Below are 23,623 nucleotides of genomic sequence, written 5' to 3' on the forward strand. Positions count from 1 at the left end.
CCTCCACTGGCCGCTGAGTAGCAAAACAGTCCCTCTCCTATCTTAGGGGTAATGATGTATGCCAGGAAACAATAAAGGACATTCAGTAAATTTATTCTCTCATCATTTGCAGGTCCTTTGTAAAGGCAGTGGAAACATTTTATGGTTTGGGAAACTTTAATATTCCTTGCCAAGCTGTATTTACGAGAGTACACTATGTCTAGAGTAAGAGAAAGTTTGGGGCAATTTATACATTATTTCAAATACTAAAAACGACAGTGGTTCTGTATATATGGCACTTTCCCATTGGGGAGAGGATCCTATCAGCCTTCCCCACAGCCCCTTCTTGCCCTGATTCATTCCACTTCTAGCTCTGATAGCCTATCTTGCAAAAATGAGAAGAGCCCCACAACTCAATGGCACTATGAATCCACGGTTGTGGTTCCAGAAGAGCTCAGCGGCAGCAGACCCAGGGGAGCCGCGCATTCTAAACTAAGGAGCTCCCCTGAGCCTAAACCGGCCCTGCAAGCTCCACTCCCAGAGCTGTCGGTGCCCATCTGAGGACTGGGTCTCCTGGCCATGGCCCAGGGAGGCAAGGAGACACTACAGTCCTTCCAGAGCAACAGTGTTGGCACTGGGCTGACATAAGCAATGCCTTCTGAACTTCCTGTGAAAGAATCACTGGACTATCCTGTGAAGACACAGGGTGTGAGTCAGTAGGTCCAGGTGGGGTAGGATAGTCTGCGTTTCTCATGTCTGTCCCATCTTGCCTGCTTCATGGGCCAGTTTGAACATTAGATGACAATTTGATCTGCATTAGAATCACCTGTGGGGTAGGGGATAGGGGCTGTCTGCCTTTGGCTTAGGTCATAGTCCTTGGGTCCTGGGATGGAGTCCTGTGTCGGGCTCCCTACACAGTGGGGGGTTTGCTTCCCCTCTCCCTGCCCAACCCCACTGCTCATGCTCTCTCTTGCTATCTCAGATAAGTGAATAAAAAATATTTTTAAAAAATCACCTGCAGGGAGTCCTGGGTGGCTCAGCAGTTGAGCATCTGCTTCGGCTCAGGGCATGATCCCAAGGTCCGCGGATAAAGTCCCACATCAGGCTCCCTGCATGGAGCCTGCTTCTCCCTCTGCCTCTGCCTCTCTGTGTGAGTCTCTCACGATTAAATAAATAAAATCTTTAAAGCCCCCCCCCCCAGGTGATTCTAATGTGGTCAGGGTTGAGAACCCAAGGTTCAACTCCTTGATAACCTTTAATGGTCAAAGGTTCTGGTAGAAGACCAGACTGCACCTGGTCCTATATCCCTTTCAATGTTCTTATCTTTCCCTGAACAGTTGAGCCACATATCAAAGGCAATTTGCTGCCCTCTCTTATTTAACTACTACTTTCAACACAGGAAAACAGCAGGAATGCTCCTTCTCATCTGCACCTCACCCCAGTTCCTGACACTCGGTCACATACGTAACAGGCTGTCAACATGCTGGTCCATGAGGATGAGTTTTACTTCCTCTCTCTGACCCCAAAAGGTGTCGAATAAGCAATTACCACATCAAAAGAAAGAAGGGCGGGGGTCTGAAGTAGTCAAAGATACAACAGCACTCAGATCTAACTGTAAAAGGGTGGTCTACTGTGGATAAAACAATTTCAAGAATAAGTCAATAGAGGAACAGAGCTTCTTTCAAATCCTTAATGGCAAGAAAACAAACCTTAGTTTTCTCTCAGTATTTGATTGGATTCGGTAAATTCAAGTTATGGAAATGGATGATTCTGAGTTCAGACCAAAATAAGACACAACTACAGTCAGAGAGTTTTGCATTTTATCCTCATTTTTAACCTACAAAGTGTATAGTGTTCATAAAAGATTTTAATAAATATATTAAGGCTTAAGGTGATCACGGTTTTGAGTGGAAGAGGCAGGATAGCTTTCTAATATACCGGTTTACATTTAGAATCTTCCAGAACAAAAATGTTTGCCATCTTACAGTGAATGACACAAAACACGAGCTTGCCCCTGTTTCTTTTTGCCAACACATCTCTGTGTTCTCTTCCCCGCTCCTCCATTGATAGACAAAGAATGATACAAATTTTGACTGGTGAACAGAATGCAGTTGATTGTTGCGACCTGAAATATCTACTTTTTTGGTAAAGAGCTTTCACTGAGTCACTGGGACAGTTAGTAATGCAGCTTACAAACAAAACCCAACCAAGAGCCTCAAAAATGATCTCAAAACAAAAGCAAGAAAGGCTGCCAGGACGTATTAAGGAGGGGAGGGGCCCAAATTGTTAGTTTTCCTACATTGCAACCTGGAGGCAATTCCTACAACAGAGTAGCTGGTTCTCTACCACCTGCAAGGAAGTAACTAGTGAAAGTCATCTTGGGTGAAAAGGCCCCGCATGGTCTGCCCCCTCAGGATCCTCCTGTTGGATCATGAAAAGGACTCCTCGGCCGGGGTGCCTCTGTACTGTGGTGCCAAGCACCCCGAGGCCATCAAGGCAGACACTCCAGCCACTGGGACAGACTGCCACGTGGGTTCTCCAAATTAAACTGGTAGCACTGGCCCCTCGAACCTGAGGACTGCCCTCGATGGAGGAGCAGAGGAGCTTTCTTAGGAGGAGGAGCTAATGCTGACAGTGTGTCCTGTGGTAGCAGCGGCCTGTCTGCTGAGATCCCTCTTCTAGATGGACTCCAGAATCCAGTCGCTGCTGGAGAGCGAGGAGACAGGCAGCGGCAGGTCCCTCGGAGGGCCCCGCTCCCTCCCATCCTGGAGGGTGTGGTGGTCCTGGAAATATTCCTCCTCCTCGTCGAAGAAGCCATTCTCCAGAGCGTAGGTGCAGTCCGGGCTGGATGCGGCCTGGCATGCTCCCTTATATTCCTGAATGGACTCGTAGAGGCTGTAGAGTTGGCAAAGCAAGGACATGTCCAGCTGTCGGAGGCCAACCTTGAGGGACGGGGTAGGGAGGTAAAAACAAGAAGTCAGCACTTAAGTTTAATTTTAGTTGAACACTCAGCCAGCAATCTGCTCAGGCCAGCACATTCTTTCCATACAGTGAACGACTCAGAGCATCACTTGAATTTTGAGAAACACAATTTTGAGAAAACCTTAATTGTGGGATGCCCACACCTCAGACATGACTCAGTGTGGCAGGGAAGGATCACACCTGCGGGGTGGCGGGCCCCAGCCTGTGGAATTTACCATGGCACTCAGGCACGCCCGGGGAAGGAGCAGCGCTAGAACTCCTGGTGGCCCCAGCTGGTTTCACTTTGGATGCCTAGATCCAAGTATGTCATTTCCTCTTGCTACAATCAGATTCAGAGAGGACCCACATGTCATTCCCAACTCCCTGGGACAACAGAGTCCCCTTGCCAGTGTCGGCTCCCGGGTCAGTATCACACACCGCCCCCTGGAGCACCCACCCTCTGACCAGCTCGGCCTCTGGGATGCCAAGAGTGGTGTTCAGACTCCCTCTCCTCCACACAAGCTCAGTCTTACCCAAAGGTGATTAGGGGATCACTCCCTAGAGATTGAATAAATCTACTAAGACCAGGGGATGGCCTCTAGGGAGTCTCCTGGGAACTACTTTCCACAAGTGGTGACAGAACAAAGAACATTTGAAAGGCACATATTTATCAAGTTCCCCTCTTCCCATAGCTTATCTCAAGGGAAAGAGCAGTTAACACAGGAAATGCATTGTTCCCATGAATCACAAAGAGAGAAGGGTTAATCCACTTGGAAATGCAGCCTAGACTAGTGCACCTGACACTTTCACATGCATGACAATCACCTGGGGATCTTGTGAAGCATGCAGCTTCAGGCTCAGCAGACCTCCCTGAGTGGCAAGGGAAAAAACTCAAACTGGATGGTAGGAGACCTGCCTTCTGCTTCCTGGCCCTTGAGCAAGTCATGTATCATCTCTATGCCCTGGCTGATGACAAAAGCAAATCATAATTTCTCTCATGGGGCTACTGGGAGGATTCAATGAGATATCCATCCATTTTAATAAACAGTAATCAGATGCCTCCTGTGTAGTGAGTAAAGGGCTAAAAGCATGGGAACGTGCACATAGAAAACACAGAGAAAGAGAAGATCCACAATCATTACAATTACTCAGTGATGAGACCTGCCACATGGGACTTTCACACAAGGGAAGCTGGGGTCCAGAAAGCAGCATTCATCTCATGACAAGACAGGTGTTAAATTCCATTATTCTTCACACCCTTCGATCACACTAAACTACCCAGCAGACATTGGCTATCTCTCTACTACAGCCGAACAGACCATAAAAACAGAACCAGGTCACACTGACTTAGCATATTTTACCAAGACATCCAGGGAAGACTTGAGGATACAGGTCCGAGAGGGCAGACCTGGCTCAATGGCATCCTCTTCCTAAAAGCACACCTTGAGGGGGCAGCCCGGTGGCTCAGCGGTTTAGCACCTGCCTTTGGCCCAGGGTGCAATCCTGGAGACCCGGGATCGAGTCCCACATCGGGCTCCCTGCATGGAGCTTGCTTCTCCCTCGGCCTGTGTCTCTGCCTCTCTCTCTGTGTCTATCATGAATAAATGAACAAAATCTTTAAAAAGAAAAAAAAGAAAAAGAAAAATGGGTTCCTGACATTTGTGTTTGAAAAATTACCCAGGCGATTCTGACATCCAGTTCCAGTGAAGAATCCCATTTCTCGACACAAATACCTCTTTCCTGGGTCACTTATATGGATTCCCCCACGAGGTGGCCAGGCAGGGCGGCATGGAATAGAGTGCTGGCTCTGGAGCCTGCCTGCTTGGGCTCAAATGCTGGTTCTACCACTCGCTAGCTGTGAGAACGTGGGCATCCTGTTCAACTCCTGAAAAGAGTAACAGCTGCTATTGTGGTTATTACATTCACAAGTCTTTCCACTCTGCCAGCGGCAGGATTTCAACCCTGAAAGGAATGGCAGGTACAGGATTCACCAGCATTTCCTGGAAACAGCAGTGTCCCCGTGGTGCCATGTCCCTCTGACCCCAGCTCAACTGAAAAGACTGAGCAGGAACCACCTGACCCCTTCCACAGAGGGCTGCCGGGGCAGTCAAGCCAGATGAAAATTCACCAGCAAACCTGCTTCTTGAGGACCATGGTGGTCACTGAGAGGAATCTCCCAGCCTGTAGGTTCCAGGGCTCTTGATATTAGGCATAACTGCTACACATACACACAAATCTAATTTCTCTCTTAACTGCCTTTTATTTTTTAAAAGATTCTAGTTATTCATTCATGAGAGACAGAGAGAGAAAGAGAGAGACAGGCAGAGGGAGAAGCAGGCTCCATGCAGGAAGCCCCACGTGGGACTTGATCCCAGGACTCCAGGATCAGGCCCTGGGCCGAAAGCAGAGCTAAATCGCTGAGCCACCCGGGGCTGCCCTTAACTGCCTTTTAAATATTGAAATACTTTTCATTCCACCACCTCTACTCCTTGAAAAAATCTGTCTTCTCCAGCCAATAGCTTCAGGTCTTTCAACTCTTCGTGACGACATTCTGGCCCATTTTAACCACCCAGTCCCTTCCCCTGGACTTGCTCCTCAACGGTGTCCAGATTTGAATCCAGCGACTAAACTGCAAGATTCTGTCTTGGCAAGGTCACACTTACCCATCTGTTCCGGGATTTAACACAAGGAATGTAAACTTTAATAAAGAAATTCACACCCTCCTAGAGCCATACTAGTGTTTGCTTAAAAAGTCATAGACTAATAGAACACTGGATGTTAACTATGCTGCAATAAAAAAAAAAGAAATCATAGAAAAGATTCATCTGGAGTCTTGGAGATACTTCTACTGAGTCATTCTAATACCAGCAGGGTTGGACTATCCCAAGAGTGTTTCCCACCTTGGAAATGAAGAATGGGAAAACAAGGGGCACCTGAGTGGATCAGTGGTTGGGCATCTGCCTTTGGCTTAGGTTGTGATCCTGGGGTCCTGGGATCAAATCCCGCATCAGGCTCCCCACAGGGAGCCTACTTCTCCCTCTGCCTATATCTCTGCCTCTCTCTGTGTCTCTCATGAATAAATACATATAATCTTAAAAAAAAAAAAAAAAAAAAAGAAAAGAAAAGAAAGAAAGGAGGAAAACAAAACAGAAGTGGAAGGGAGCAACACGCTCCTGGACCAGGTCTGACTTGCATCTTCTGAGTAGGCTGGGAGTGGGCACAGATGACAGGAGGAGCCTGGGCTCCACGGCTCCATGGCTCCACGGCTCCACGACCCCTGTCAGGTTCTGGGGCACTGACGTCCTGTAAACCGGCACTACTCAATGACCTGCAGTCCCAGGCTTTTCAGGGGGCATGTCCAAGGTCTCGCAGGCCCTGAGTCAGATCATGCCCTGGACCTCTCTGCACTGCAGCAACTGGATGACTCACAAAGCTGCCCTGTCTTCAGGTGGAATGCTGGCCTAGAAAAGGAGGCCTGACCCGCCTAGGAATACAGCTTGGTCCTGCACACACCTATTACGCAGCTGAACAGATGCCAAGCGCTTAGGGTAATTTAACAGGGATATAAGCACACACGCGTGCAGGCATGCCAGCTTCTCAGCGCCTTCTGCAGGCACTAAACCAAAGCTCCTCTGACTTACCAGCAATCCTCCAAATTAGCCAGGAGGGCATGAGGTAAGCAGTAACACGAGCAAACCCGGCCCCCAGCCTGGACGCCTCTCCCTTGGCCGTTGGTTGTTTCAAATACTTTCACTTAAATTTTCTAGAGGCAAATTGCAAATCCCTTAGGCAGCATTCCATGATCCAGTCTGATTTACTGCACCTCATGCCACAGTTGGCCGAATGGAGGCCCCCTCCCCCAGACTGTCCAGACCTGTCCCCACAGTGGATGTTAAGGCCTCCTTGCTCACCCCGCCAATGCCAGCTTCTCCTCCACTCCAGATTTTTGACTGATTCCACCGCAGGTGCTCCTCACTCCCTCCCACCTTCTCTGCCTGCCCTGTTTTTCTCTACCTTTTACTACCGGTGAGCACAAGTATGGTGAGCACAAGTATCCTTCTAACGTAGGAAAGCAACATGCAGTGGCCCATCTCCCTCTGGGATCCCCCATTACCCAGCACGGAGCCTTGCAGTGTAGACATTCAGATATTGGTTGACTCCATGAAAACCCCTTGCTGTAGAGATGCCCTCCCAGAGAACATCCAGCTGCAGAAGCGGCCTGGCAGTGGGGTGGTGCAGGGATCAGCAGGTGGTCCTTTGCACCAAGAGCACCCCAGGAGCACCCTGAAAGCCGCAGACCACATGGTTACTCCCACTTCAACAAAAAAAAAGACTCACCTCCTGCTTGACAGAAGATCCAAACCCAAATTTGCTCCCTGAGTGCTCTTTATAGAGTCACACCTGTCTGCAGCTGGGACAGAAACTCATGACACTCCCAGAAATCAGTCCCTCAACCCTGAAGGCGAGAGGGTACAAGAATGTAGGAAGGGGAATTAAACAGCAGAGTTGTTTCGGAACATGATTAAATCACAGGAACTTGTCCTTCCAGAAAAAAGGACTGGGGGGGGGGGGGGGAGTGCACCCTCTGCAAGCCCACTAACCCTCACCACTGTCCCCATTCTACAAACAAGGGAAGCATCTTAGTGATGTGTTCCCACATGTCCCTGAAGACCCAAGAATGGCTGATTTAATTAACAGCTGCATTTAGAAAATACAACTCTTTATTGAAAGTAGATTTTAAAACTTCAGGTAATTTAAGAAAAACACAGAATTCTAAGACTCGGTTATGTGTAGCTCTTATTCTAGACCTTCAAGACAACTAAGAACAATCAACTAATTTCTACCTCTTTAAACAGTTAATGCCATTCCTTCCTCTCTCAGTCTGGGCTTCCTGCTTAACTTCCTGATCCTTTTCTTCTCTTTTCTAGCACACGGAGCTCCCCTGCACCCCTCCTGCTGTGCACACAGGTGCTCACCGATCCACAACATCACCAACCACGGTCCAAACAATCGTGAATCATCCTTGAAACTGTCTCAAAAACTCACAATAGACCGGCCACAGGAATATGCCTCAGACTGGGTGGTGGCTCCCAGCTGGGCTTTGGATCACTGCATTTCTATCTTTGGAGGGTGCCGGGGGAGGGGGTGTTTGTGTGGGGGTGGGTGGGAAGAGTTCTTCCAGTCTTTCAAAAAATTACAACAGACATATGACCATTCAGATGGCTTAAAAGGCTTAAAAGATCCATTTTTTTTAAAGGAAACTTTTGAGTCAGAACAAAGCATCACGAAAAAACTTTAGGATATTTTTTAGAAGTAAGTTGTATTTAAGAAAAAGTCTGTTTTATTTAAAAAACTAAAAATAAAAGTTGGGGTAAGTCACTAGTACACGTAAAGAGATATAAACAAAAGCAACTTTTCCTCAAATAAGGCAATGAGCAGAAAACAGAACAGACATCAAAAGAAATGGTCTTTCCCATGCCTTGCACCAGGTCCCCAGCTAAGTCTGGGATGGGGGGGATCTGGGCAGAAGCAAGGCAAGGTGCGGGGTGGGTTAGTTCAGGAGGTCACACTGGGGTCTGCTCTGAAATGACCCCTGCCCCCCCACTGCAGACCATCTATCTTCCTACCACTGAATTCCTCAATCTAAGATGATAAATACCCTACCCCATATGGGCTGGAAGTGATATATAGATCCCCAGTGAAGCTACAAAATCACAAACTATAGCATAGGGAAGGGGGAGCCCTGAAATATGGGGACAGATTTAAAAAAGGTTTGTTGTATGAAAGTTTACACTGAAACATAAGGTGGTAGGAATGTGGTTTAACAAATTAGGGTATAGTCATACAGTAAATACTAGGCAGTCATTTCAAAGGATGAGCAGCTGGGTATGCACTAGAGCAGAACAGTGACCCACGTGTGCTGCTGAGCACAGAAGCTCAGGTTACCAACAGTATGTTAGCAGGAACGCACTTTATATGTAAATACACACACATGTGCAAACTTCTGACAGGAGACAAGGTTTGTTAGAAGAACTTCTAGAAAGTGGGATCGGTACTTGCAGCCTTCTGTACTGCTCAATTTTTTTCTCAACAAGCACATAATACTCTCTCAATTGTAAAAACCAGTAGTAATTAAAAAAGCGCATCATGTAGGCACACTGCGTACAACTGCATGCCTGCAAAACTTTTGTGGAGGACTGCTTGGCAAGGTCTGTCAAAAGCCTTAAGAGCGCACATAACTTTTAACCAGCTAAGTGTTCATTTCTCTCTTTAAGATTTTATTTATTTTAGGGGGGGGGGACGGTGGCGGGCAGAGAGAAAGAGTCCCAAGCAGACTCTGCACTAAGTGTGGAACCTGACCAGGGGCTCCATCTCGCAACCCTGAGATGAGGACCTGAGCCAAACCAAGAATCAAGACACCCAACTGACTACACCACCCAGGTACCCCTAACTGTTCATATCTAGGGATTGACTGGAGACGAGAAAATCTCAGTTGGACACACATATGAGATCCTCTGACTCTGTTATGAGGAGGAGGTTGGGATCCTGAAAAATGAAAGCCCTCGACTGAGATCCTATGGGGGGAGGGGGCTGGCAGGGCAGGGAGCAGGTGCTCAGGACTCCGGCACCCGTGCTCTGACCATCAGCCTGTACTGCCGAGCAGCTGACCGGGGCAAGGAGATGGCACAATGTCAGCTGTGGTATGCAGCAAGCTGCTCATGTCACAAGTGACTTTTATTTTTGGCTTTTCTGAATTTTCTGGATTTTCTACCATGAACATCCAGGACATTAACTTAAAATGACAACACTTTCAAAGTTATCTTTTTAAAATGAATGCGGGCAGCCCTGGTGGCTCAGGGGTTTAGCGCCTGCCTTTGGCCCGGGGCATGATCCTGGAGACCCAGGATCAGGATCAACTCCCACATCGGGCTCCCTGCATGGAGCCTGCTCCTCCCTCTGCCTGTGTCTCTGCCTCTCTCTCTCTCTCTCTCTGTGTGTCTCTCAAGAATAAATAAATAAAATCTTTTAAAAAAATAAAAAAAATGAATGCGGGTGCCTGGGTGGCTCATTTGGTTACGTGTCTGCCTTTGGCTCAGGTCATGATCCCAGGGTCCTGGGATGGAGCCCCGCATGGGGCTCCCTGCTCAGCAGGGAGGCTGCTTCTCCTACTCCCTCTGCTTGTGCTCGCTTGCACTCTTTCAAATAAAATCTGTTTAAAAAATTAATAAAACGTAATGAATGACTAAGCATATACAGATGGCTTGTGAATTTATTTTAGAAAAGACTTGGGAAATGCCCCAAATCTAATCAAGGTGTCCAGCACGTATCTGCGGGGCTGGAATGTAATAAAGCAGTGACCTAATGGATTGTAACCTGATTTCTGAATAAAGGATGTGATGACAGAAGGACACTGACCTGCATACTGTTTTGCAAGGGAAAACCGAAGAGAAAGACTCCTTTGGTGTTGATCCAGTAGGGAAGGGGCTATTAACTACTCAAGCTTCACTGAAGTACCCCTGCAGGACCTCGAAGCTCCCTGGTGGCCTGTCAGTCTGTAGAGCCAAGCTAGACTTTAACTCAGTATAGAAGGGATATAATTTTTTGGTCTAAATGTATGCTGTTCAACATGGTACCACTAGTCACATGTGGCTGTCGGACATTTGAAATGTGACTAGTCCCAATGGAGGTGCTTTGTAATTTTGGAGAGTTAGACAAAAAAAAAAGAGAATGTAAACATCTTATTATAACTTTTTAAATATTGATTAAACGTTGAAGTAATATTTTAGACTTACTGGGTTAAATATATTATTAAAATTAATTTTATTTTGTAGAGTTTTTTTCATATAGCTACTAGAAAAATTTAAATTACATTTATGACTCTCATTATCTTTTTATTGGGCAGCCCTGGTCTAGACTAGGGGTCCGCAGACTGTAGCCCATGGGCCACATCCATCCTCCTGTCTGTCTTGGGATGACCCAAGAAAGCAAAGAATGGTTTTTATAGATGAATATTTGCAACTGATTTGATAAAAAGGAACAGTAGCTTTGTATCCCAATAAAGTGAAGTGTTTTCTCATCCCAAAAGAATTCTTATGGAAAAATATTTTCTCTTGCTGTACCTACATAACATCTCTAATTTTATCACTTGGCCCTAAAAATTAAAAAAAAAAAAAAAAAAAGGCTCCCTGGTGGCCTGTCAGTCTGTGCTCCGAAGCAAGCTTCCAATCCATCTTGTGGCTCCTACACACCACTCTCGTGTCCTGGGTGGAAAAGCATCTGTGCGGTTTGGTCTGCTTTACCCCTGTGAATACCCTAGGCCCACTGGGCTGAGGACTAGACTCTAAAGAGCCAGGGTGATTCAGCGACAGGAAACAGACCAGGCGTATGGTTGCACCCCCAGATTAAGCCACACCCAAAGCTTGCGCAGCTCCGCACTTGCCCATGCACCCTCTCAACCAGGTAAGGGAGTTTCAGTTGTTTTGCTGCTGACAGCTGAGGGCATCCACAGACAGAGCCCATTCTGCAACCTCTCCTCAGACACGCTTGTTTCTCTCCAACCTCAACTTATACTGGTACCAATGAAGCCCATTTCCTCTTGTGCCGTCCTAGGCAGAGCTGAAAAAAAGCAACCAACCATTTTCTTTAAGTAATGCCTTTGCTCATTCTTTTACTTTTTTTCCCATCATAAAAATAAAACATTCTAATTATGTTAAAATTTCAATGGTTCACAATTATGTAAACCATCCTTCCTTAATTCCATGGTCTAAAGCAGCTATCTTCAAATGTTTTACTGTTGGGACCTCTTTATACTCTTAAACGGTGGAAGGCCCCAACAAGTGCTTGTTATGTGGGATATACCTCTCAATATTTACCTTATTACAAGTCAAAACTGAGAAGCTTTAATATTGATCCACTTAAACATAAATAATATACTCATTACATGTTAATATGACATTTTTATAAACAATACCATTTGTAAATCTGTTTCTTTTTTTCTTTTTTTACTATTTTGTAAATCTTATTTTGTATGGCTAATCTTCTGCATGGATCCTTTGTGACAGGTTGTTTTGGTTGAAGTAAATGAAGAAAATCTGGCCTCACATGGATATGTAATAGCCTTTTAGGAAATTGTAGAGGATATTCTTTCTTTGACGCTATCCCTTAGTTGGCTGCAGTGTGGAATTTTAAACTATGCCACTGAACTTCTCATACTGTCACATTAAAATCCATTAATCTTGCACTTTGAATAGATCTTTTAACCATGCATGATTTTCTAACTGCAAGCATTAGTTCTATGAAAAAGGTGAAAAATTGACTAACTGAATTATGCATATCTTCCAAATGTTGATACACTTCCTTAGGTAGTATTTTAAAGCATCACATTTATCTGTATGACCACCACATAATTATGGACACCGAGAATGTCTCCAGACCACATGTTAAGAACTTCTGTTTTAGAGACACCCACTTTTAGGGGCACCTGTATGGCTCAGTCAAGGGTCCAACTCTTGGTTTCAGCTCAGGTCATGAACTCAGAGTCCTGAGATCAAGCCCCATGTCAGGCTCTATGCACAGTGAGGAGTCTGCTTGTCTCTCTCCCTCTGCCCTCCCTCCTTTCTCTCTCTCTCTCTCTCAAATAAATAAAATCTTTAAAAACACATATATTTAAGAAATAAAGATACCCACTTTTAGCAGTTTAGTATACATCCCTCAAGACAGTATGTTTATGCAAGCTGGTTTTTAACTAGTTACCACAAATACAAATGTATACATATACTGTTTTGTAACTTGCTTTTTCATACTATGAACAGCAGATATCATTCATCAAGGATTTGTATTAAAGCCTAAAAGCTCATTGCCCAAGATAATGAGTGTGGACATGGGTACAGGTGATGTTGAAATTAGGTGCGACTGGAGGGAAAAACATGACTTGCTAAGAGTCATACTGGAACCCAAGACACAATTGAAGGCTAATTTGTGTTCTGCCATTTTCTTGAATGACATCCAATTAAATGAAACTCCCCCACTGCAAGAGGAGATGAAGTTAGGGGACAAAATCTGAAGCTTCCTCCCAGAATCCTTGCAGATGGGATTCTAGACCTGCAAAATTAGGTCAGCCCACCATGCCTAGGGCCAATCACAGCAGTGAGCAGAAAGCACTCATAAAACCAGAGAAGACCACATGCCTTAACGAATTTCTATAGCACTAAAAGGAAGTTGAAGAGTCTGTCTCCAAAGTCCTGGTGGCTCAGTCCACTGAGCATTTGACTTCCGCTCAGGTCATGATCTCAAAGTCCTGGTTTCTACAACTCCAGGTTAAGTGTCTATGAAGGAAGGAGCAACAGGAAAGAAAGAACCGCCTTTGTGTGCCCTGCCTACTTATCACTTGGAAACATCTGGAGCCTGTGGGCAACCAATGAGATGAACAGAAGGTCAGGGCTCTGGAGAATGACACTAGATTATTGGGGGCAAATATCTTACCAGCCAGTCTCACGGCTGGTTTCCTGTTCGTGGAGTCCATGGCCCATCTAGAAGGTTTCATACATAGGATCATGAAAAATTTAGCTTTTCCAACTGAGGTGTGAAGTCTCTGTGGAATTCAGGTGGGCATTCCAGAAGCACAACTGCAAAGCTTCCACTGCTGCTTGGTGGAGGGAAGAGCACAAGGGCCACAGTCCTCATTTTGAGCCCTCCCTGAGCTACCTTGGCCGCACAACATCAATGATCTACAGCAGTGCTGGCCCAGGGAGATGCAGAGATGCTCGCCCCTTGCTCCGTTGAGGTCCCCTATCAATGAAGAGGTGCCCAAAGTGCCAGGACACTTTCACATGTAACAGATGAATGCCTTTAACCAAAAGCGGGGGAAAGCAGAGGGTTTTGCTTCTTCTTCCCTTTTTTTTAAAATTTTATTTATTTATTTATTTATTTATTTATTTATTTATTTATTTATTTATTCAAGAGACACACACAGAAAGAGGCAGAGGCAAAGGTAGAGGGAGAAGCAGGCTTCCTGTGGGGAACTCGATGTGGGACTAGATTCCAGGGCCCTGGGATCACGACTGAGCCGAAGGCAGATGCTCAACCACTGAGCTATATCCAGGCATCCCAAGGGTTTTACTTCTTGCAAGATACTTATATGTTAGGAAAAATATGTATGTATGTATTTATTTATTTTAATTTTTATTTATTTATGATAGTCACACAGAGAGAGAGAGAGAGAGAGGCAGAGACACAGGCAGAGGGAGAAGCAGGCTCCATGCACCGGGAGCCCGAAGTGGGATTCGATCCCGGGTCTCCAGGATCACGCCCCGGGCCAAAGGCAGGCGCCAAACCGCTGCGCCACCCAGGGATCCCAGGAAAAATATTTATAGTCTCTGCAGGTCAGGACAGTAATTGATCAAAGTTAAAGAGGTATGAAAAAACATCTTTCAATCCTCTGTATCTTCAAATCTTGGGACTGTAATTATAACCTCAGAGGTAGCATCAAAAGTGAGTCAAACCAGGGACGCCTGGTGGCTCAGTCCATTAAACACTTGACTTCAGCTCAAGTCATGATCTCAAGGTTCCAGGATTGAGCCCCACCTGGGGTCCCCACTCAGTGGGGAGGCTGCTTGTCCCTCTGCCCCTCTCCCTGCTCCTGCTTGCTCCCTTTCTCAAATAAAATCTTTAAAAAAAAAAAAAAAAAGAATGAAACTAGGCCAGTGACCCCACCAGCCTACCCTTACAGCCCCACCCCCACCCCAAGGACATGTGCAGGATTACAAACACACACACACACACACACACACACACACACACACACACACTTCTAGTTGTGCTTTCATTGGGTGGATCTTGGGGGTGGGGACAAGTACCATAGAGTAATTATGGCCTAAAAACTTTAAGAACTATCACAGACAACCTAATTTTTGATGAACAGAGTCCAAGAATAGCAAGCTTGCACTGCTCTTCCTTTTCTTTGTAGAATTTACAACTACCAGGTATAGCCGAGCAAGTGTCCCCAGACATCAAGCACACTACAATAGGTAGGTCCTGCACACGTGCCTACATTATTTTATGACAGAGCAAACTTCTGCAGGAGCCCTGAAGACCCATAAAGGCAGAAGGGGAAAAGAGTTATATTGCTATAGCCAAAAGGAGCCTTCGTGGAAAAAACAAACAAACAAACAAAAACAGAGCCTTGTGGCATTTAATTCTTTTTCCCCATAGGGGACCTATAGCTGGAAATAGTGAAGTGCTTGCCCAAATTATATCACATAATCTACTAACAGAATTCAAGCTCTTGAATCCCGCTTCAGGAGCTTCCCAATTTTTTTTTTTAAGGTTTTATTTATTTATTCATGAAAGACACAGAGATAGAGAGAGGCAGAGACACAGGCAGAGGGAGAAGCAGGCTCCCTTCAGGGAGCCCAGTGTCAGACTTGATCCCCGACCTCTAGGATCATGCCCTGAGCTGAAGGCAGAGCTTAACCGCTGGGCCATCCAGGCGTCCCAGGAACTTCCCAATTTTTTTTTTTTTGAGCTTCCCAATTCTTTTTTTTTTTTTTTAATTTTTATTTATTTATGATAGCCACAGAGAGAGAGAGAGAGAGAGAGAGAGAGAGAGAGGCAGAGACACAGGCAGAGGAAGAAGCAGGCTCCATGCACCGGGAGCCTGACGTGGGATTCGATCCTGGGTCTTCAGGATCGCGCCCTGGGCCAAAGGCAGGCGCCGAACCGCTGCGCCACCCAGGGATCCTGAGCTTCCCAATTCTTAAAGGGCTTGTTAAAAGTGCAGATTCTGCTTTCTCCAAGATTCTGATACTGCTGGTATAGGAAGAGGCCCAGCAATCAGCATTTCAGCAAGCAGCCCAGGGGATTTTGGGGCCAGTGGTCCATCCTTTGGGGAACACAGTTAACCATGCTGGTGCTATGACCAGTGAAAAGAAAAAGACAAGACAGTATTAAAGGCCACAGACACTCCTTCCTACTCTCCTTGATCAATATCAATCAAGAATGCTATATTGGTAGCTAACAGTTTTATTCCAGATGGGATTTCATAGGCTTGACTTGGGATTGGACCTTTACCATAAAACATTTTAAAGACTAAAATCCCCTTTCTAAGACACTGGTTTCACATACAGGGTAAGAACTGAAATCCACTGGGATGTGGGCTATTCAAGCTAATGCACATCTCCTGGAATACAGTTCACTGCACAAACTCATTAGACATTTAGTTCTCTCAACTAAAATGCAGGGAAGAGGAGCATTGCTGGTCTCAGAAATCAAGTTTTATTTAATCAGATTAAATTTTTCCCCTAAACCATTGCAGCTCAGGAACTCAAAAGTTCCTAGTGGATGATTTCCCACTCATGCATGGGTTGGTGACCAAAATAACTACTTGACTTTTTAAAAAATATTTTATCTATTCATTTGAGAGAAGGGGAAGGGGCAGAAAGAGAAAGAGAATCCCAAGCAGGCTCCATGCTAGGTGCAAGCCCAACGCAGGCCCTGATCTCACGACTCTGAGGATCATGATCTGAGCCGAAATCAAGAATTGGCCACTCAACCAACTAAGCCACCCAGGTACCCCACTATTTGACAGTTTTAAGGGGAAAAAAAGAACATAAAAAGGGGGTTCTAAGTCAAAGCTACTAGAACTTGCCCCTGATAGTTTGAGAGGCAAAACCCAAAAACCTCCAGAGATGCTGCCCTCAAAGCTCTGCTGCCCCCCACATCTGAGGATCTTCTGTCTATGTTTTCATGACTCTTTGGGATGTCCGAGCTTAATGAGCTAATGTCCCAGAACTGCTGAGCAGGTGTTCTACATACACACTTCAAGGAAGGGGTGTAGGGGTGTGTGTGCATGTGTCAGGGGTCCCGGCTGACACTGCAAGTCAAGGGAGTCCTTCAGCCATGTGCAAGGATTTGAAATGCCAACCAAGGTCTACTGAGCAAAGGTGGCTTTGTCAGCTTAACAGATAAGAATCTTTCCAGGGCAGCCTGGGTGGCTCAGCGGTTTGGTGCTGCCTTCTGCCCAGGGCATGATCCTGGATACCCGAGATCGAGGTCCACGTCGGGCTCCCTGCACGGAGCCTGCTTCTCCCTCTGCCTGTGTCTCTGCCTCTGTGTGTGTGTGTGTGTGTGTGTGTGTGTGTGTGTGTGTCTCTCATGAATAAATAAATAAAATCTTAAAAAAAAAAAAGAAATCTTTCCAAGGGTGGGGCCCTTTGGGGCAAAGTATTTTTATGTAAGAAGTCTGTGATATATTATCTAATAGTTTGCTAGTCCAGCAGCCCCCTGCTCTATTTCTGCAAACTGGCGTTTCTTTGGTGGACTCCCCAGTACCCCACCCCCACCCCATCCATATGGTCACACTATCTTGGCAAAATGCAATGCCGTCCTCGGTCACTACCAACTGGCCCAGACTGGCCCGGCTACCCAAGCTGGGCCCACTGACATCCTTCCACACTATTTACAAACTGGAAATAAGAAGCGAGGCCAAAATTGAGCATGGACCCAGTTAGCAGCCACAGGCCAAAAAAGAGGGAATAAATAGAATGATGGTGGAGAGAGAATACCGTGGACATCCCAGGTGCCCCACCAGCCCTGGTTCTAGGCTGTCTCTGTGTAAGTCTCATTTCACAAGAGCTAGTCCAGACTGAGTTCCTATTATTACTAATACAGAGACTCCAGCTGAGAAAACTGAGAAGAGGTCTGAACTTACAGCACTCCTGCTGCTGTGAAGATGACCACATCTACCAGCTGCTGGAAGCTCCTTAACAGCTAGAGAGTTCCCATTCATCCTTGTTTCTCTGTAGCACTTTATACCTAACACACGCCCCATAAACATCTGTTGAGTGTGATTTTAAAATATCCTCCTCTGGGGCAGCCTGGGTGGCTCAGCGGTTTAGCATGGCCTTCAGCCCAGGGTGTGATCCTAGAGACCCCGGATTGAGTCCCACGTCCGGCTCCCTGCATGGAGCATGCTTCTCCCTCTGCCTGTGTCTCTGCCTCTGTGTGTGTGTGTGTGTGTCCCTGATGAAGAAATAAACAAAATCTTAAAATAAAATATCCTCCTCTGATGTTAAAAAAAAAAAAAAAAGCCCAACAACCAACAAACTCAGCTTCTTGTTTTAAAGGACTCTTTCTGTCTATAAAGCAGTAACCCTCTGTGTGACCCTCACAGCTTTCCAAATGGGACCACTAGGGCAGGGGGCCAGGACCTGCAGCAGCACAGAGCTTCACAGCACTGGGGTTCCTAGCACATTAGAAGGGTTCCTAGCACGGGAACTGCTGAAATGTGCAGTGCAGTAGAAAGCACGATCTTCCAGCAGAGCACAGTGCCAATCACAGGACAGAATTCTGTGCCCTCCCAGAGGCCTGGATGCCAACTGTCCCCACCGCTCGCCGTTCCACTCTCGCCATCCGTCAAATGCTTATCACCAGGTCCAAATCTCCTTTCCAGCCACCAGATTCTCATCCTTACATGCACCCAGGCAGTATAATACAAAGGTTAAAACAGGCTTTAGGACACACCTGGCTGAATATGTGATCACAGAGGAGTTAAATTCTGAGTGATTAAAAAAAAAAAAAAGTATGAAATAGGATGGACCTAGAGGGCATTATGCTAAGTGAAATAAGTCAGAGAAAGACAAATACCATATGATTTCACTTACATGTGGAATCTAAAAAGCAAAACAAATGAACAAACAAAAAGCAGAAACAGACCCATAAATACAGAGAACAAACTGATGGCTGCCAGAGGAGACAGGTAGGGAGGATGGGGAAAAATGGGTAAAAGGGAATGGGAGATGCAGACTTCCAGTTCTGGAATGGGTAAGTCACACGGATGAAAAGTAAAGCACAGAGAATGTAGTCGATGGTATGGCAACAGCAGTGTATGGGGACAGATGGAAGCTACGCTTGCAGTGAGCACAGCATAACATACAGACTTGAGTCACTCTGCTGTACATCTGAAACTAATATAACATCGTGTGTCCACTACACTTCAATAAATAAATAAAATGGCCTTTTTAAAGGATTTTAATTTATTTATTTGAGAGAGGGGGAGGGAGAGAGAGTGGGCACGAGCAGGGGGGAAGGGGTAGAGGGACAAGCAGCCTCTCCACTGAGCAAGGAGCCAGATTGGGGGCTCAATCCTAGGACCCTGAGGTCATGACCTGAGCCAAAGGCAGATGCTTAACCAACTGAGCCACCCAAGTGCCCAAATAGATATTGAGTACCCAACGCACAGAGAAGTTATGATGTATAGAAAGCATTTACACTGTGCCTACACAGGAGATATCCCAAACTATTAAGTGATGATCTCAAGGTGCTCGGACTATGAGTAACTTTTAATTGTTTTGCTTAGCTGCACTTTCCATTAAAAAGCTGAAATCACCTCCCAGGCTCTAATGTTAACTAGCAATTCCTGCATTTTCTCCATCAGAGAAGCATCCCCCATTTGATTCCTGTTTCCTGTTCACTGGCCCCCCACCCTGCTGGAGGCTCTCACCTTCTCCAAGCACACTTCCGGCATCTCCCACTTCCAGCCCTTTTTGCATCCTGCTATCAAATTGGAGCTATTCCCTTATTCCAGCCTTTGCTGCTACTTCCCCACTGCCCTTGGCCCTTGTTAAAATTCTGTTGCCTTCAGAGGCCTTCCCACCCCACCACTTCTTGCAAAGGACTTAAAAAAAAAAGGATTAACCACATTGATCTGTGATTGCACAGGACCTTTTCAAACAGGGATTAATCACATTCTGCCAAGATTTCTAGTAAGTCCCTTGGTACAAATTTGACCCCAGGCCTTCCAATTAAATAGACTGACACAAACTATTCCGCAGATAATTTAGGAACGCACTCAGCTTAGGTTACCACTCAGACCCCAGGGCCCCAGGTTAGTGAATCTCTTAGAGCCAAAAGACCTAGGGCACTTTTAAAAGACCTGTGACATTCTGTGAAAGGACATGTCAAAGCCTGTAGCCATATCTTTCTTATCTTTCTCTCAGCTAAATATCAGACTGACCAAAGATGGCTGTTTATTTCCCTTGTGCTTCAAACAGTTAGGCTTAGAGAGAGCTCTGGTCCAAGGCATAATTATAAGGTTGTGGCTGTTCTCCAGCTGCACCAGGAGGGACCCGCAAAAATACTTTTGGGAATAGCACATTGACTCCCCACGCCACCAGAGCATGTTTATAAACCAGAGCTTCACAACAGGAGTGGCTGTGAGGTTTTCCTGTCTGTCCCAGTATGGGACTTAACCCAGGGTGAATCTTCCCATTCAGCCCCATGTCTATGCTACATCTAAATTCAGACTGTAAACATAGTAGGTGTAGGTTTATCTAATTAAAATGCAGCTCACTGGCTGTGCAATGCTGGTGTCGATTAATGTTCATTATTAAATAAAAACTGTTGTCTTGGAATTTAAGTCATTCTGTTAAGAAGCTTAGAAAATCTATTCAGAGAGAATTGGAAATCACTATTTCAATGCCAGCTAGAGTGGGAAGACAGTACCTAATTGGTTTAGAAATGTTCATTTAAGGCTGATTTTCTAGATTTAATCAAGCCTTACCTTTCAGAACAGGTATGCTCCTGAAAAGAAAAAAGAGGCATACATTGGAAGTTTCTAAGCAATACTGTAACGTACTAGTCGCATATTTAAAGCGTTTCTGTGATACGTTTTTTGGCAGGAAATTTACTTAGGAAAAAAGCAGCTTTCATATATTAGATTTTCTTAATAAAGTTTTTAAGTGTACTTAGAACCTGCAGTAAGTGAAAGTAGGGGCAGATGCCAAGAGAGCGGGTGGCCAGGGCTAAGCGACCCGGGGCAGCGAGAGCGTGGAAAGGAGGAGGTTCTCCCGTTCCCCGCTGGCCGGGCCGAGCCGGAGGCGAGCGCTGGAGAAGGGCTCGGCGCCTCCCAAATCCCTGCCCTTGTTCTGCTTTCGGCGTCCCTGAAATCGCGTGTCCCGGGCCACACACACCAAACGTACTTCCCGAGGACTGACAAGAACTGAGCCCCACTGTTTGGCGCCCAGACAAACCCGAAGAGCCCACGCGGGCTTCACCTGGACGCGGGCGCGCCCCTCGGTTCCGGCGGGTTTGGGGGCCGCGGCCGCCGCGCGGAAACCGGATTGTGCACGGCCGCCCGGGGAGGGCGCGGGAGGGCGCGGGAGGGCGCGGGGAGGGCGCGGGGAGGGCGCGGGGAGGGCGCGGGGAGGGCGCGGGGAGGGCGCGGGGAGGGCGCGGGAGGGCGCGGGGAGGGCGCGGGGAGGGCGCGGGAGGGCGCGGGAGGGCGCGGGAGGGCGCGGGGAGGGCGCGGGAGGGCGCGGGGAGGGCGCGGGGAGGGCGCGGGGAGGGCGCGGGGAGGGCGCGGGAGGGCGCGGGGAGGGCGCGGGGAGGGCGCGGGGAGGGCGCGGGAGGGCGCGGGGAGGGCGCGGGGAGGGCGCGGGGAGGGCGCGGGGAGGGCGCGGGCTGCTCCAGGCTCCGTCTAGGCCCGCGCGGGCAAAAACTGTCCTTTCCAAGGCAGGAAAATCAATCGCACACGGCCCGAGACCCCGCGCCGCCACGGACCCCGGCGGGTGTGCGGCTCCGCAGGCCGGTGACCGAGTCGCGCCCGCCGCGAGGCCACAGCGAAGCCCTCGCCGCGCCTCCCGCCGCGCGGTTCCGAGGGCCCGAAGGCTGCGCCCCCAGTGGGGAGCCTCCCCGGGCGAGCGCGCTCCGCGGACAGGGAGGACAGTAAAAGGGGGAGCCCGGGCCTCGGGAGCCAGAAGGGCGGTGGGCGCGCGGGCTTCCGGAGCAGAGCGGAGCAGAGCAGAGCCTTCCCGGGGCCGGGCGGGGCCGGCGAACCTTCCCGGGACGCCGAGGCCGCACGGAGCCCCGCCGCGGAGCCCCCTTACCATCTCCTTGCGGAGCAGGGCCAGCGCGGCGTCCAGGTTGGGCGGCTTGGCGGGCAGCCCCGCGGCCCGGGCCCCGCCGCCGCTCGCGCCCCCGCGGCTCAGCTCGTCCTGGATGCGCGACTTCTGCGCGTACAGCCGCTCCAGGTGCCGCCAGCCGCCCGACGCGCCGCCGCCCGACGCCGAGTGCAGCAGCCCGCTCAGGCTCTTGGGCAGCGGGGGCAGCCCGTCCACCCGCAGCCCCCGGGCCGCGTCCGCCACCCCCGCCGCCGCTCCCGCCCCGCTCATCGCGCCGGACCCGGCCACGCGCCCTGCCCCGGCCCCGAGGCTCTCCCGGCCCGCCCCCTTCCCGGCGGCGCCCCGCCCACTTCCCCTCCCCGGCGCCCGCCCCCGCCCCCGCTCCGCATCCCCGCCCGGTGCCCTGCCCCCCGCCCCCCCCGCGCCCCCAGCCCCGGCCCGGCTCACCTCCAGCCCCGCCCATAAGCCGCCCGCCCCCGAGGTCCCGGCGCTCCCCAGCTCCCCCCCCCCCCGCTCCCATCCCCGCGCCGCGGCTCACCTCCAGCCCCGCCCATCAGCCCCCCGCCCCTGAGCCCGCCCCCAGGGCCCGGCGCTCCCCAGCCCCGCCCCCACACGCCCCCCCCGCTCCCATCCCCGCGCCCCGGCTCACCTCCAGCCCCGCCCATCAGCCCCCCGCCCCTGAGCCCGCCCCCAGGGCCCGGCGCTCCCCAGCCCCGCCCCCACACGCCCCCCCCGCTCCCATCCCCGCGCCCCGGCTCACCTCCAGCCCCGCCCATCAGCCCCCCGCCCCCCCCCGAGCCCGCCCCCAGGGCCCGGCTCTCCCCAGCCCCGCCCCCACACGCCCCCCCCCCCCGCTCCCATCCCCGCGCCCCGGCTCACCTCCAGCCCCACCCATCAGCCCCCCGCCCCCCCCCGAGCCCGCCCCCAGGGCCCGGCTCTCCCCAGCCCCGCCCCCACACTCCCCCCCCCCCCCCGCTCCCATCCCCGCGCCCCGGCTCACCTCCAGCCCCCCCCATCAGCCCCCCGCCCCCCCCTGAGCCCGCCCCCAGGGCCCGGCGCTCCCCAGCCCCGCCCCCACACTCCCCCCCCCGCTCCCATCCCCGCGCCCCGGCTCACCTCCAGCCCCCCCCATCAGCCCCCCGCCCCCCCTGAGCCCGCCCCCAGGGCCCGGCGCTCCCCAGCCCCGCCCCCACACGCCCCCCCCGCTCCCATCCCCGCGCCCCGGCTCACCTCCAGCCCCCCCCATCAGCCCCCCGCCCCCCCCTGAGCCCGCCCCCAGGGCCCGGCGCTCCCCAGCCCCGCCCCCACACGCCCCCCCCGCTCCCATCCCCGCGCCCCGGCTCACCTCCAGCCCCACCCATCAGCCCCCCGCCCCCCCCGAGCCCGCCCCCAGGGCCCGGCGCTCCCCAGCCCCGCCCCCACACGCCCCCCCCGCTCCCATCCCCGCGCCGCGGCTCACCTCCAGCCCCCCCCATCAGCCCCCCGCCCCCCCCTGAGCCCGCCCCCAGGGCCCGGCGCTCCCCAGCCCCGCCCCCACACGCCCCCCCCGCTCCCATCCCCGCGCCCCGGCTCACCTCCAGCCCCACCCATCAGCCCCCCGCCCCCCCCCGAGCCCGCCCCCAGGGCCCGGCGCTCCCCAGCCCCGCCCCCACACGCCCCCCCCGCTCCCATCCCCGCGCCGCGGCTCACCTCCAGCCCCGCCCATCAGCCCCCCGCCCCTGAGCCCGCCCCCAGGGCCCGGCGCTCCCCAGCCCCGCCCCCACACGCCCCGCCCCCACCCCGCTGGT

General features: G+C 50.1%; 1 protein-coding gene across 1 annotated transcript; it reads right to left on the reverse strand.

Annotated features, from left to right (window-relative positions):
- Positions 1-1,785: 1,785 nt before the first annotated feature.
- Positions 1,786-22,147, reverse strand: FAM89A (family with sequence similarity 89 member A). Its single transcript, XM_041750326.1, has 2 exons — positions 21,822-22,147; positions 1,786-2,921 (listed from the first exon to the last, which is right to left on the reverse strand). The coding sequence occupies exons 1-2, from the start codon at positions 22,104-22,106 to the stop codon at positions 2,658-2,660; spliced, it is 549 nt and encodes a 182-aa protein (XP_041606260.1). The 5' UTR covers positions 22,107-22,147; the 3' UTR covers positions 1,786-2,657.
- Positions 22,148-23,623: the final 1,476 nt, after the last annotated feature.

The sequence above is a fragment of the Vulpes lagopus genome, chromosome 3 (genome assembly GCF_018345385.1).
Source record: "Vulpes lagopus strain Blue_001 chromosome 3, ASM1834538v1, whole genome shotgun sequence".
Taxonomy (NCBI): Eukaryota; Metazoa; Chordata; class Mammalia; order Carnivora; family Canidae; genus Vulpes; species Vulpes lagopus.

Coding starts and splice junctions, on each gene's coding strand:
- FAM89A (XM_041750326.1), bottom strand. CDS start 22,106: ATGAGCGGGGCGGGAGCGGCGGCGGGGGTGGCGGACGCGGCCCGGGGG. Junction 2,922..21,821: donor CCCTGCTCCGCAAGGAGATG/GTAAGGGGGCTC, acceptor CCGTCCCTCAAG/GTTGGCCTCCGACAGCTGGA.